We start from the raw sequence: 14,272 nt of genomic DNA, 5'->3' as shown, positions 1-14,272 counted from the left end.
GCCCTTGGCTGGCCTCCGCCATTCACTCTCCTGTTGGCCTCATTTGTGTTCTCTGTGTCTTTTGTGTCCTTCCCAGGGACCAACTTCATGTTGTGGAGTTATTCAAGGGCTGGGTCTGTGTCCCAGTCACTAACATTACCCAATGACTGGCACTCTTCCAGGCATGTAGAAGGCACTTGCACTTTGTAAATGCACAGTTAATGCTCTGCTCTAGGAAATGAGCCATCATTGCATGCTTCTTAGCGAACCGGGAGGGTTCCACTCATGTCACAATGGTGACACAGTCAGAGCTGGTCATTAGCAATCCTCCACCTATTTCTGAACCCATTCCTGCCTAACATTTCATTTAAGTTTTAAATTTAAATTAATAACATTAAATTAAAAACAAAACAGGAACTTACTTGCATACTTATTGTGTGCCCAGGCATTGTGCTAAGCACAACTGCTGCTGAGTTATCTGTAGGCCTTGGCACATAGTGTCTGCTTGCCTAGAAACTTATTTCTATCCAGCCTTCTTCCTCCTAACTTGTACTTCTCTTTCAGGACCCAGGGGTCATCTTCTCCTTCTCTAGGCAAAATGAAGGTCCCTTGACAGATGGTCTGACAGTCTGAAAATCATGGGAGGATAAGAACAATTCGTTGCTGTGGCTTCAGTACCAAATTGTGAATTGGACTCTTACAATGTGCCATGCACTAAGACAAGTACCTCATAGATGTGATTGCAATCTTAAGTGACCCGAAGGGATTTACAGCAGAAGCACTCTTGCCTGTTCTTCACAAAACTGGATCATTCAAAAAATACCACTCATTTCCTCTAACCCACAGACCAGTGTGCATGACACACTTCTAAAATAAAAGTTTTAGTATTATTTAGGTTTGGCAGGGCCAACAGATCAGGAGACAATTGCCATAGAAAAGATAGTTTGTTATATTCATAGAGCCCAAGAGGAGGGACATACCACACCATGGGAGGCCGTGCAGGGAAGCACCAGGGTCAAGGCACAGAGGAAACATAGGCACAGGGCTTTATTGTGGTTTTTGCAGGAAGGAATAGGTGAGGCAGAGTAGGCAGGCTTAGGATTGGCTGGGTTGAATAATTTCAGCAAGCTCTAGGGCATAGAGGTTGTCCCTAGTTATCTGGTACCTAATCCTGGGTGATTAGGGAAAGGGAGTAGTGGTCCTTAGTGCAAGAATTCAGCAGAGGAGGTTGTGCAGTGTAGGCTCTGGATTGGTTGGTTTGCATATGAAAGGCTTCTCTCAGGAGAGTCCTTAACTAGCTCTAGGAATTGGCTAGCCCTGGCAGGGGCAGTCTTTCCAGGATTAGCAAGACCCAGATGTTAAAAAATCAATAAACAGAAAATAAAAAGGGGTGATTAACGCACACACTCATTGCTTAGGGCTTGTAGACTACTGAGTCTTGTAGACACCTGGGTGGCTCAGCTCCACCCAGAGAGGTGATGCTCACCTGAGTCCACCCTGTTCTGTGCATTCTCCAACCTACTTGTGCCAACAGTACTGGTTACTATGATTGTAATAAGTTTGTTGAATAGTATGTAAACCAATGAAATATGAATGCCAAAGGGGTGTTCAAAAGTGCTGTTGGTAAAACTGGATGTCCACATACAAAAGAATGAAGCTGGACCCTTACCTTACACCGTCTACAGAAATTAACTCAAAATGAATGAAAGACCTAAACATAAGACTTAAAACTAAACTCCTAGAAGAAAACATAGGAGGAAAACTGTAATACTTTGGATTTGGCAATAATATCTTGGGTGTGACACCAAAAGCTCAAGCAACAAAATAAAAAAAAAAATAGACAAATGGGACTACACAAACTTAATTTCTGCATGTCAAAGGAGAAAACTAACAGAGTAAAAAGACAACCTTCAAAATGGAAGAAAATATTTAAAAATCATGTATCTGATAAGGGGCTAATATCCAGAATATATAAGTAACTTAGTTGTACAATAAAAAGTAACCTGATTTTAAAATGGGCAAAGCATAAAAAGGAATGAAATAATGGCATTTGCAACAACCTGGATGGAATTGGAGACCATTATTCTGAGTGAAGTGACTCAGGAATGGAAAACCAAACATTGTATATTCTCACTCATAAGTGGGAGCTAAGCTACGAGGACACAAAAGCATAAGAAGGATACAATGGACTTTGGGGACTCTGGGGAAAGGGTAGGAGTGGGGTGAGGGATAAAAGACTGCACAGTGGGTACAGTGTCCACTGCTAAGGTGATGGGTGCACCAAAATCTCAGAAATCACCACTAGAGAACTATTCATGTAACCAAACACTACCTGTTCCCCACAAACCTGTAAAAATTTAAAACAAAATGGGCAAAGGACTTGAATAAACAACTCTCCAAAGAAGATATACAAATGGAAAGCAAACATGAAAAGATGGTCAGCATCGCTAATCATAGGAGAAGCACTGATCAAAACCACAATGAGATATCAATTGATGTGCATTAGGGTAACCACTATCAAAATAATAGGAAATAACAAGTGTTACTGAGAATGTGGAGAAATTAGAACTCTTGTGCTCTGTTGGTGGAGAGGTAAGATGGTGCCGCTGCAAAGGAGAACAGCATGGAGGTTCCTCAAAAAACTAAATAGAATTACCAAATGATCCAGCAGTTCCACTTCTGGGTATATATCCAAAAGAATTCAAAGCAATATCTCGAAGAGGTATCTGCATACCCATATTCATCACAACAGTATTCTCAGTAGCCAAGAGGTAGAGGTAACCGACCTTTTGTTGATGGCAACAGATGAATAGATAAAGAAAATGTGGTATGTACTTACAATGGAATATCATGCAGCCTTTAACAAGGAAATCCTGTCATACATTACAGTGTGGATGAACCTGGAGGACATAAGTGAAATAAGCCAGTCACAAGGACAAATATGTATGATTCCACTCATATAAAGTATCACAGAAGGCAGAAAAGTAAGGTTGCCAAGAGCTGGGGGGAGGGGAAATTAGTGTATACTGGGTATAGAGTTGCAAGATGAAAAAGTTTTGGAGATCTATTGCCCAATAATGTGAATATACTTTCTAAACTGTACATTTAAAATGATTAAGATGGTAAGTTTAATGTTATGCTTTTTACCACAATTTTAAAAAGTAAGAGGTATCAATAAAAACATGAATTCTCTGGAAAAAATAAAAGCAAATTGCTTTTTTTAAAAAAAATGCTATCAGTTTAGGTATGGGCAAAATAACTGTAAAAGATTGAGCGGGATGGGGAGGATAACAGAAACATGGAAGGACTCTACACTCCACTGGCTTCACAAATGCTTAAGTTCTTACTCCATTTTAAAAAAATCAAACCTGAAATTTGTAGAGAAGACATTATAGGTTTGGTTTATGCAAGAAAGTGGCAAGAGACTCCAGGCAGCAGACCCATATTCAACAGGAAGGCTTGGGCCTGTGTCAAGAGATTGGTGAATGAATGTGCATTTATATGTTGAGGTAGAAATAAAATGTCTAAGATCCATGGAAGTCTTTTTATGATTCCCATGTTTACCTGACATGTTCTCTTAATTGATCAACTAACAGCCCAAATTGTGTCAGATAAGAAAGTTTCTACTGTTATTGTTACCATTTTTATAAATGAGGAAATTGAGACATAAAGAAGTCAAGTGATTTGCTCAAGATTTGAACCCAGATCTTTCTGACTCTGCAGTCTATGCATGTTCTAAATCATTACACCAGTCTCAGTGCCTGAATATGCCAGGCATTTAAGTATTTGTTGCATACATAGAAATATGAGTAAGAACTAGCGCCTTCCTTTATGAAATTCATGGTCTTACAAGATAGGGAGGTGTATAAATAATTCATTTTATTACTATATAGTAAGTAAACTTATAGAAATTCACTGACATAGCACAAACCTTTCTTTGGATTTCTATCCAAAATGTTAAGAAAGTTTTCACATAGGAGATGCAAACCCAAATTTTAAAATTTTTAAATGAATAGGCGTTTATGAGGTAGTAATGGGACAAGATTCTAAGCAAAGGGGATAGCATTTGCAAAAGAAAGAAACAACGGTAAGGTACATTCAGAGAAATATAAGTGATTCTGTATTCCTGAAGGTTGAAAGTTAAAGGATAGGGTGGTGAGAGTGTTCCCCAGGGTCACCTCACAGAGATCATGTCAAGAAGTTTGGACCTGATCCTCTAGAAATGTTTTGGAGCCGCTGAAAGAAAAATTTGGAAAGTTAATGGCTGTGTTTGTATTTTAGATCACTCTGTCAGCCGAGTAGCAGGGAGAGACAAAGCTGGAAGACCAAAGGGGCTGCATTAGTCCAGATGAAAACTCAAGGCTCTCAGTTGTGATGGTAACAGGTAGAATTAATTCAAAAAAGATTTTAAGGAGAACCGATAGGATTTCATAACTGGATGTGAAGCATGGAGGCCAGCCATGGGCCTGGGTTGATACTGGTGCATTCAGCCATGATGGACAGTACCAGTGAAAACAGAAAACAATGATTTCAGCTTTAGACTCAAGTTTGAGTTTCCTGAGGAACCTTCAAGTGGAGATACTCAACACCAGCTAGATGGTCTGGAGCTTAAGGGAGAACTTGGGGTTGGAGATCTGTTTGAGATTGTCAATATAGAGATGGGGAATGAGATGCAGCAGGATGAGAAAAGAAGGGCTGAAGACAGAACCTTGGAGAAGATTATAATTTCAAGTGGCCTGGAGAAGAGAAACCAGTGAGAAGCAGACTGAGAAAGAACTTCCAAAGGGGTAAGGAAAAATCCTGGAGAGAGTGGTGTCAGAGGAGGAAGGAAAGAATTGCAAGCAAGTTTGCCAATGGCCAGCCACACCTGATGCCACAGAAAGACCAGGTCAAGTGAGCAGTGTTCACTGTTGTGACCCAGGAAGTCTGTGTGGATCCATGCCCAGATTTCAGTGGGCCAAAGTGGCAGTGAGAATTTGGAAATCAAACAGAACGCAGAACACCAGGAAACTGTCAGAAGTTTGAAGAGGGGAGGGAAAAGGAGGTGATTTGGAACTAGAGTAAAAATTGGCTATTTAGTAGGATAGGAGACACTTGAGCTTCTTTATGTACTGAGTAAGCAATGGATGGGTATCTGGCCCCAAGGGGGTAAGAGTGATCTAGGGTCTAGGTAAAGGGAGCTTCCTGTCTCCTCTCCTCCTTTCTGCCTCTGTTTAAGGCCTATTCTGATCCCCTCCCCTAAAGTTTTTTTTAATCATAGCTTGTTGTCAACTGACCCTCCATAGGAAATTTAAGGAATAGCCCTTCCCAAGGAAGTGTTCACTTAGAAAACAGGAGATGGCCTAGGATTCCATCTGTTTCTCTTTCTCCTCTTTTGCCAGGAAGCTAAACTCGCCCTATTTTGCACCCCATGCTTTTTTGCCTCCTCCATAGAAACCTAGTTCATGCTTTCGTCACAGGTAGGAAGAGTTGTCACCCACCTTGAAAACCTCTTCAGCATTGGTTAACTCATGAGCTCCTGGTGAAGCTGGGCCAGTGGGAAGAACAGCAAGAAGGCCGGGGAGTTGGGACCTGGACTTCATCCTCCATCACTGGGGCCAAGTCACAGCTGGGCCTATGCAAGGCCTCAGTTTCTTCCTTTGTTATATGAGGGAGTCGACTGAGATCACTGTGGTCCCTTCTTGTAGTGTGACTGCTTGGTGTTATACACATGCAGAGGTGAGGCTCAACTTCAGGGCCTCCCTCACATGGGCAAGTCCAGGCCCTGTGGAACGGTAATCAATTTGACCTGAGTTCAAAGAGCTCAAGTGGGGAAAGGGGTGAAATAATGATCAGCCTCCTGCTGACCCCTTAGGGTTTTTTCCCCCTTCTCCAGCCATTCACTGTCATACACTCTGCCTCCTGTAAATCATGAGTAGCTAGCTAGAAGGTTTGTTAGAAAGAGCTCTGAACCAAAAGTGAGAAGGCAGCCTTAGAATCCCGCCATTTTCTAGCCATAATATTGATATACTCTGAGTCTGTTTTCTCATTTGTAAAATGGGATTAGTAATACCTACCACATAGTGATATGAGGTATTCTATAAGACTGCATATGTAAAGTGCCTTGCACAGAGCCTGATATGTAAAAGGTACCTATTTAAATATTTCTTGGGCCTGAGTGCTTATGATCAGAGGCCATAATACCTGCAATTTCTATGGTTCTGTGGAACTAATATTGGAGCATATCAATCTGAAAAAAAGAACTTTTTATTAATCTTCCAGGAATTAGAACAGAATTTTTCCTTTAGTACATTCCTGGTTTCTTTGTCCAGTACTCTCTCCCCCCATCTGAATCAGGAACTACATTTTTACATTCCTTTCAAATGTTACAATTGCAATGCAACAATTCCCAAGGTAAAAGAATAACTGTCTGTCTTGCTGGCTCTATTTTTTCTTTTCTTCTTCTTTTTTTTTTTTCTTGACAACAGAGAGCTTCTTTTTTCCCCCCAGAAAAGAGGCAACATCACCCTGTCAATGTTAAATTCTGGCAGAAATGAAGCCACTAAAATGGAAAGAGAAAAAATATTTTGGCAACAGCCAGGAATGAGAAATTGCATAGCATTTACTGGGTTATATATATTCTGTGGATACAGGATACTCTCTATTATTGGCAATGATTGTCTCTGTGGTCAATGCTTATTTCTAAAATAATTCTCTTTTCAGTGCACATGGCAGATTGATTGCACTGATGGCCTCAGTTTGTGTTAATCTCTCCCTTTGCTCTATCACTTTGCAGTTCCCCTCCATAAAGAGGCAGAGTATATATTAACCCATCTCTTGCCTTTGGACTTTCATGTGGCTTGCTTTGGCCCATGGGATGGTAGTGGTCATGATGTAAGTAGAAGCTTTAAAAAATGCTGTTGTGTTTCCACTAGTTCTTTTGGACCCCTGACATTACCATGAAAATGTGCCAGTCCAGCCTGCCAGAGAGATGTGAGAGACATATGGAAGAGAACTGAGTCATCCAAGCCAAGGCCATCCTAGACCATCCAGCTCCTGTCAGCAGGACACAGCCCCATTAACAGAGCCACCCAGCTGACCTATAGGCTTGTCAACAGAAATAAATGTTTGCTGTTGCAAGCCACCAAAGTTTTCTGATTGTTACACAGCAGTAACTACTCCATTCACCACATTTGCTTAAAGTGTTGGTGCCTGGAGGTGACCCCCAACTTCTGCAACTAAAATGGTGAATAAATTCCTGTAACTTGAGCCTCACTGATTTTATAATTAGCAGCCTGGAGAGTTTGTTCGAAATCTCCATCCTAGGCAGACTGCCCTTTAATTGTTCCCTAAATACAATCTGCACATCCCTGCCTCTGCCTCTGCCTCTGTGCATTGTATTTGTCCACACTGAAATGTCCTTACTTCTCCTTCCTGCCCATTTGCATCATACCAGATGTCCAAGGACCAACTTTAAAGCCAGGCTTTTCTGAATGACCTACTGCGACTGTTCCCTGCCTTTTTAGCCTATTAATTCAGGTTATTTCTTGCCTGAGCTATAGATTGGATACCGGACCCATGTTTGCCATATATGGCTGCTGTTTTCTTTTTTGTCTCAGCTGTTTATTAAACTAGATCCCAAGTTCCTGGAGGGCAGGGCCCTCTTACACCTCTTTTATCCCCCAAGCCTTGCATAGTATCTTGAAAAGGGAAGTACAGGGCCTTTCACTTAAGACTTTAATATTTGTAGTTTGACCATCACTGGGGGGCTAATTGTTAAGTATCATTGCTAATGAATAAAACCAGAAGAATGGATGAGTGAATGGAGGGATGGATGGATGGATGGATGGATAGATAGATAGATAGATAGATAGATAAAATTAGACGCTTCCAGATCTGAATTTGTAGAATGTACCCCATTTTACTATAATTCTCACTAGGAAAATAAATTTTACTTTAAAATGCCACCTTTCCCCTAAAGATTTTACTGACCTCCCATTCATTATCTCCAGATTAGACATGCCCTCTTCCTTCCCTGATATCCCTATGTGACAGTCAAGTTCTTACCTGCTCACCTCCACCATGCCACATGGCACAAGCAGCAGCTCTTTCAGATCAAAGGCTGTAGCTTAATTATGTCCTTAATGGATGTCCAGCACATGGTAGGGTGCTTACTGCACAGGGAGTACTCAGTAACTATTTGATTATTTTATCCCGCCTCTGTCTTTATTTATTTATTTATTTATTTATTTATTTATTTATTTATTTATTTTGAGATGGAGTCTCACCCTGTCACCCAGGCTGGAGTGCAGTGGCGCGATCTTGGCTCACTGCAAGCTCCGCCTCCTGGGTTCATGCCATTCTCCTGCCTCAGCCTCCCGAGTAACTGGGACTACAGGCACCTGCCACCACACCTGGCTAACTTTTTGTATTTTTAGTAGAGACGGGGCTTCACCGTGTTAGCCAGGATGGTCTCGATCTCCTGACCTCGTGATCCGCCCGCTTCGGCCACCCAGAGTGCTGAGATTACAGGCGTGAGCCACCGCGCCTGGCCTCTGTCTTTATTTTAAACGCCCTACTTCAGGCCTTTATTATTGCTCATAGAGACAACTACAAAAACCTTGTAACTGACCTTCTTGCTTCTAGCCTTGTCTCCCTTCTTCACCTTTCAACCTGTTAGCAATGCACACATACGGAATTCAACTTAAAAGGAAAATCCAACCAGGCTATACTACCACTAAAAATCTTCATAGCTTCCCTCTTCTTTGAGGTATTAATAAAAGCCAAGCTCTTAGGCTTGGCACACGAAGCCCACTAAGATCTGCCCAGCCTACCTGTATAGATCCTTCTTTCACAACAGCCTCAAACTTTATTCCAACAAGATAGTACAGCCTGTGTGTTACTATTCATGCCACACGGTTTCTCCCCAACTGTACCTTGGCCCCCTGCCTCTCTAGATGACTCATTGACTCACCTGGCCCAGCCCAATCCATCTTGACCTTCCCTCCTGCCTACCAATTTTCCCCACCCCCTATAGGTGCCCCACTGATCATTGACACATTGCATTGTGATTATCTGATTTAAGTGGAAGCTTCCTGAGAACTCTAGCACTAGCGTAGTATTAAATTAGTCTAGGTTCAGGGCCAACTGTTGCATTTAGACACTCCTCTGCCATCCTTGGTACCTGGGTTCACATTGGTGTAACTGCCCATTAGCGTAACTGCCCAACGGGTTTCTCCTTGCCTGCTGCCCAGATAGAATAGATTTATCAAGACAGGAGAATTGCAATAGAGAAAGAGTTTAATTCACACAGAACCAGCTAAATGGGAAACCAGAGTTTTATTACTCAAATCAGTCTCCCCGAAAATTCAGAGACTGGAGTTATTAAGGATAGTTTGGCAGGCCAGGGAGTGGGGAGTGCTGATTGGTCAGGTAGGAGATGAAATCACAGGGGATCGAAGGGGGTTCTTGCAGTCTTCTGTTGCTGAGTGGGATCAAAGAACTGGTGGAGCCAGATCACCAGCCTGGATGGTGTCAGCTGGTGCATCAGAATGCAGGGTCTGAAAAATACCTTGAGCACCAGTTTAGGTTTTACAATAGTGTTGTTATCCCTAGGAACAATTGGGGAGGTTGGAATTGTGTGGCCTCTGGCTGCATGACTCCTAAACCATAATTTCTAATCTTGTGGCTAATTTGTTAGTCTTACTAAGGAAGTCTGCTCCCCAGGCAAGAAGGGGGTTTGTTTCCAGAAAAGGCTGTTATCCTCTTTGTTTCAAAATTAAACTGTAAGCTAAATTCCTCCCAAAGTTAGTTTGGCCTACAACCAGGAATTAACAAAGGCAGCTTGGAAGTTAGAAGCAAGATGGAGATGGTTAGGTCAGATCCCTTTCAGTGTCATAACTTTCTCACTGTTACAATTTTTGCAAAGGCAGCTTCATAGGGCAGATGAAGATTTACTTAAATGTCTCATGATGGTGATGATGGTAGCTAATATTCACTTAGCACTTACTATGTACCAGATATTGTTCTAAGTGCTTTAAATAAATTAGCTCGAAACTATCATTCTCAGCAAACTATCTCAAGAACAAAAAACCAAACACCGCATGTTCTCACTCATAGGTGGTAATTGAACAATGAGGACACTTGGACACAGGAAGGGGAACATCACACACCGGGGACTGTCGTAGGGTGGGGGGACGTGGGAGGGAAAGCATTAGGAGATACACCTAATGTAAATGACGAGTTAATGGGTGCAGCACATCCACATGGCACATGTATACATACGTAACAAACCTGCACGTTGTGCACATGTACCCTAGAACTTAAAGTATAATAATAATAAAAAAATGTAAAATACAAAAAAAATAAATAAATAAATTTAAAAAAATTAGCTCATTTGGCATTCACAGTAATCTTATAGGGTACCTACTATTAGTATCCTCGTTTTAGCAATGAGGGTTAGGAAATGTTAATTAAGTTTTCTAAGATTGCACAGTTACTAAAACTAGAATCTGCATGCAAACCCAGGCAGCCTGACTCTAGAGCCTGTAACCTTCAGCACCACCTCATGTCGCCCTATGTTCATGTTTTCCAGGGACCTTCTCCCATTTCTCAGTCATTTCCTCTCCCAAGAGAGGAGGAGAAGGAAGGGCCAAGAAGACAACATTGCTGGTGGCTTTTTTATTTATTCAGTTTACCTAAATTCTCTCATCATTACCAAATGACACATACTGTGAGCCAGGTTGAGGCCCATCTTTTCTTAGTTTTATCTATTATCTGTTTACTTAACCACAAAGATAACTTTTTTACTCCCAAATTTGAGTGATTAGTAAAGAGCTACATAATGTAACCAGTTTTGCTTTTCACAAGACATCTCTGTTTCTCAGTGGGCTGAAAACCACACTTTTGCTTCCTCTTTGCAGTGAGAGCACAGCATTTGTCACTCAGCCTCTGAATGTTAGTGACACTATTGGGACGGGAAAGGACTGTGCTGGCCCAAATGGCAGGCATCTCATATGTGGCATCCTTTCTCTTTCTGAGTAAGTTTCATAATCCTTTATGTTTCTCTTGTCACAGGAGGTAGTCAACTCAGGGTGCTGGGTGATGGAACAGGACAATTTGGTCTCTACAGGAATAACTATGCCATATATTTCTGATGTTAGCAATAATTTTTGACTTCCTAATGACAGTTCTTGGCTTACCTAGACATCCTTCAGTTCTAGGGAGGCGCAATGCTTGGTTGAGTCCCATGCACATGATTCTATTGTTTTTTACATTTGTGTGTGTTGCCAGATCTGTCAGTTTTGCTTGGCCCTGGCTTTACTCATCTTCCTGGGCCAATCATCCCAAGAGACAGTAAAAAAGCTTTGTGTCCCAAACTGAGAGGGGACCTTAAGGTTTGCCTGATATTAAGGCTTGATGGGATAAATATGCCTTGCAGATATGACTGGATGGAGAGAAAGGTTATGAAAGTACTTAGTAGTTTTAGACTATGCTAAAAGAAGGTTCTAGATTTAACCTGTGAGTGGAAGTGGAAATTGACTACTGAGAGACTGAGAAATGAAGATTCACTTGGCTCTGCTGAGGACCATGCAGAGGGGCTTGCCTGATCTAGGAGCATTTATCTATGTTCGAATAGGATGGAAGAAGAAGAAAATTTGGAGGTAGAAGGAAGAATCAAATGAGTTGAGCAGGTAATGGAATAGTTTCAAACCAGATAGCAGGTACTTTTTATGCTACAGTTTTCATTAACGTCTGGTAAAGAGAATAGACCCCATCTCAGAATAATGTTTAAAATGCATAGAATTATAGAGGAAATCAGTCATATTGAAATACAGGTATCAAAATATTTTAAATAAATTATAATGCAGTAATTTATTTGCTTATTTATGCATTACATAACAAAATCTACAGGTAGGTCTATTAACCACCAAAATTCAAAGTAATGATGAGTATAAATAACATTTCAATATATCTTAAGTAGTTGTAATGTGATATGAAGGTATCTGTGGTTGTCTACATACATAACTGAAGAAAATACTAAATTTCCATTAGAGGCAAAAATGAAAATAAAGATGTAAGATTATTTTTCACCCTAGTTTATGGACCCTTTAATCCTACATGTGGACCCAGTTAAGAACTCTTGCTTTATAGCTAGGCATGGTGGCACATACCTGTGGCTCTAGCTACTTGGGAGGCTGAGGTGGAAGAATCACTTGAACCTGGGAGGTGGAGGTTGCAGTGAGCCGAGATTGATTCACTGCACTCCAGCCTGGGTGACAGAGTGAGATTCCATCTAAAACAAACAAACAAACAAACAAACAAAACTCTTGCTTTAGAGATACTGGATGGAGCTAGTGCAGGGACCCGAATGGCTGGGATGATTGGGGAACTAAACCAAGCTGTATTTGGTGTGACCAGGACTATGGCTAAAGAATTAAAAGAAAAGAATACAGCATTCAGCACAAAGAGGTTGCTTAATAAACACTGATTGAGTTGAATTGTGCTCATGCCTCTAGGTAGATATGATAGTGCGAGGTAAGAGTCAGACCTAGGGCCTGCAGGAGAAGTTACTAGAACCACTTGCTGGGTGATGGATGCCTGCCAGACTGGCTTGGTGGGTGTTGATGGTTGGGTGCACTGGTGGGATCCTTTGGGGGCTGGTGTGTTTCTGTTGCTTGGTTAAGCTGTCTGAGTGTGATTCTCAAGTGTATGTGCTTTGTGTATTTGAACTCTATGTTTGCTACGTATATAGGAGGAAACTGGGTTTACATTGTGCCATAATTCATAGAATTGCAAATTCTCTTTTTTTGGTAAGCACGCTAGAAGGCCTGGGGGAAGGAAAGTAGTAATCAAGGCTCAAAAAGGGGAAGCTGGAAGCTTTTCCTTAACCCATTTAAACAATTACCTAAACTTGGTTATACATTTACTTCTTCTAAATTCTGACTCATCTGAAGCACTAATTTTGTGTAGAAGCACAGTTTTTATGTGAAGAATACATAAATCAGGAAGTTACTGGAAAAAGCTTTAGAAGTCTGCTGTTTGTCATTGCAAATATAGAGGGGAAATGAAATAAATTATTTCAATAATGATCAATTGATCAATTACATTGGTTAGCAAATGTATACTTTGTCCCAATTTTTTTTCAATAAATATAAGGACTGAACAATCCTGATAGAAAACGGTGCCATATGAGATTAATGTCATGGGTAAATGAGTTCTCGGACTTAGCAGTTAGCTTTGTCTGCTTCATCTATTTCCCCCACCCAAACTGGCTGCCCTACAAATAATGGCCATTAATATGGCAAGGTTTGGGGGAAGGGCTATTGTCTGTCTTACTGAGATTGCATTCATGAAAAATAAAAAAGATTCCACTTAGTATGGATGGAAGCTATCTCAGCCTCCAAGCATATAGAGTTTTTGAATGTGAAAAGAGAAAGAAGCTGCTTGTTATGTTGGCTATTCCCGAGGTAGGTTTTGTATAAGGTAGCATTATTTGAAACTGCTGTTTTTTTGGTATAAAAAATGGTCAAGTATGGACCATTTTATAATACGGTTCAACCTAATCGTTTTCATTCATATAATACTGCAATGGTAAATTTGACAATTCCAGTGATATTTTTAAAGAAAGTCAATACCATCGAGGAATTTTTAGTGTTTTGAAAGCATGATTCCAATGTTAGTATGTCAGTGCCAAGCTTTGTACTCATCAGCCAACAAGAATATGAGCTACTATTCAAAAGTAGCTAACCCTCTGCCCATTAAAAGAGAAAGCAAGAGGGCAGTCCTCACAGGTGTTTTTCGAAGGGTGGATGATATGTGCTTGAAAAAACCCAGAGAGAATACATTTATAGTAAGATGCTTAAGATTATGGCCTCAGTGCATAGCCATTTGAGTTGATCTCTGCCAGTCATGGCTTCCACCTGAAAAATACCTTTGAAATCTCCACACTATTTCTTTCACTTTACTGAGAAAGTAGTATGTCTTAGACTGTTTGGGGTGTTATAGCAAAAGTACCATAAACTGGGGGGCTTATAAACAACAGAAATTTAGTTCTGGAGGCTGGGAAGTCTAAGATCAAGGCACTGGCAGTTTGGTGTCAGTAAGGGCCTGTTCCTCATAGCGCCTTCTAACTGTGTCCTCACGTGGCAGAAGGGGCTAGCGAGCTTCCTGGACTCTTTTATAAGGGCACTAATCCCATTCATGAGAGCAGAGCCCTCATGACCTAATCGCTTCCTAAATGCCCCATCTCCTAATACCATCACCTTGGGAATTAGGTTTCTGCATATGAGTTTTAGGAAGACACAGACATTGA

General features: G+C 41.0%; 1 protein-coding gene across 3 annotated transcripts in view; it reads left to right on the top strand.

Annotated features, from left to right (window-relative positions):
• Positions 1-10,889: 10,889 nt before the first annotated feature.
• The window catches only part of CD101 (CD101 molecule), a 34,775-nt gene continuing 31,392 nt past the window's right edge, over positions 10,890-14,272 (top strand). For all 3 annotated transcript variants that reach the window (XM_004089974.2, XM_004089973.3, XM_003268042.4), the window contains exon 1: positions 10,890-10,997. In XM_004089974.2, the coding sequence (XP_004090022.2) occupies positions 10,913-10,997 (85 nt within the window). In that variant the 5' untranslated portion in view covers positions 10,890-10,912. The remainder of the gene's footprint in view (positions 10,998-14,272) is intronic.

Source organism: Nomascus leucogenys, chromosome 12 (assembly GCF_006542625.1).
Source record: "Nomascus leucogenys isolate Asia chromosome 12, Asia_NLE_v1, whole genome shotgun sequence".
In the NCBI taxonomy this organism is placed as follows: Eukaryota; Metazoa; Chordata; class Mammalia; order Primates; family Hylobatidae; genus Nomascus; species Nomascus leucogenys.
The sequence above is the reverse complement of the archived record's forward strand: the minus strand, read 5'-3'. Positions and strand labels throughout refer to the sequence as shown.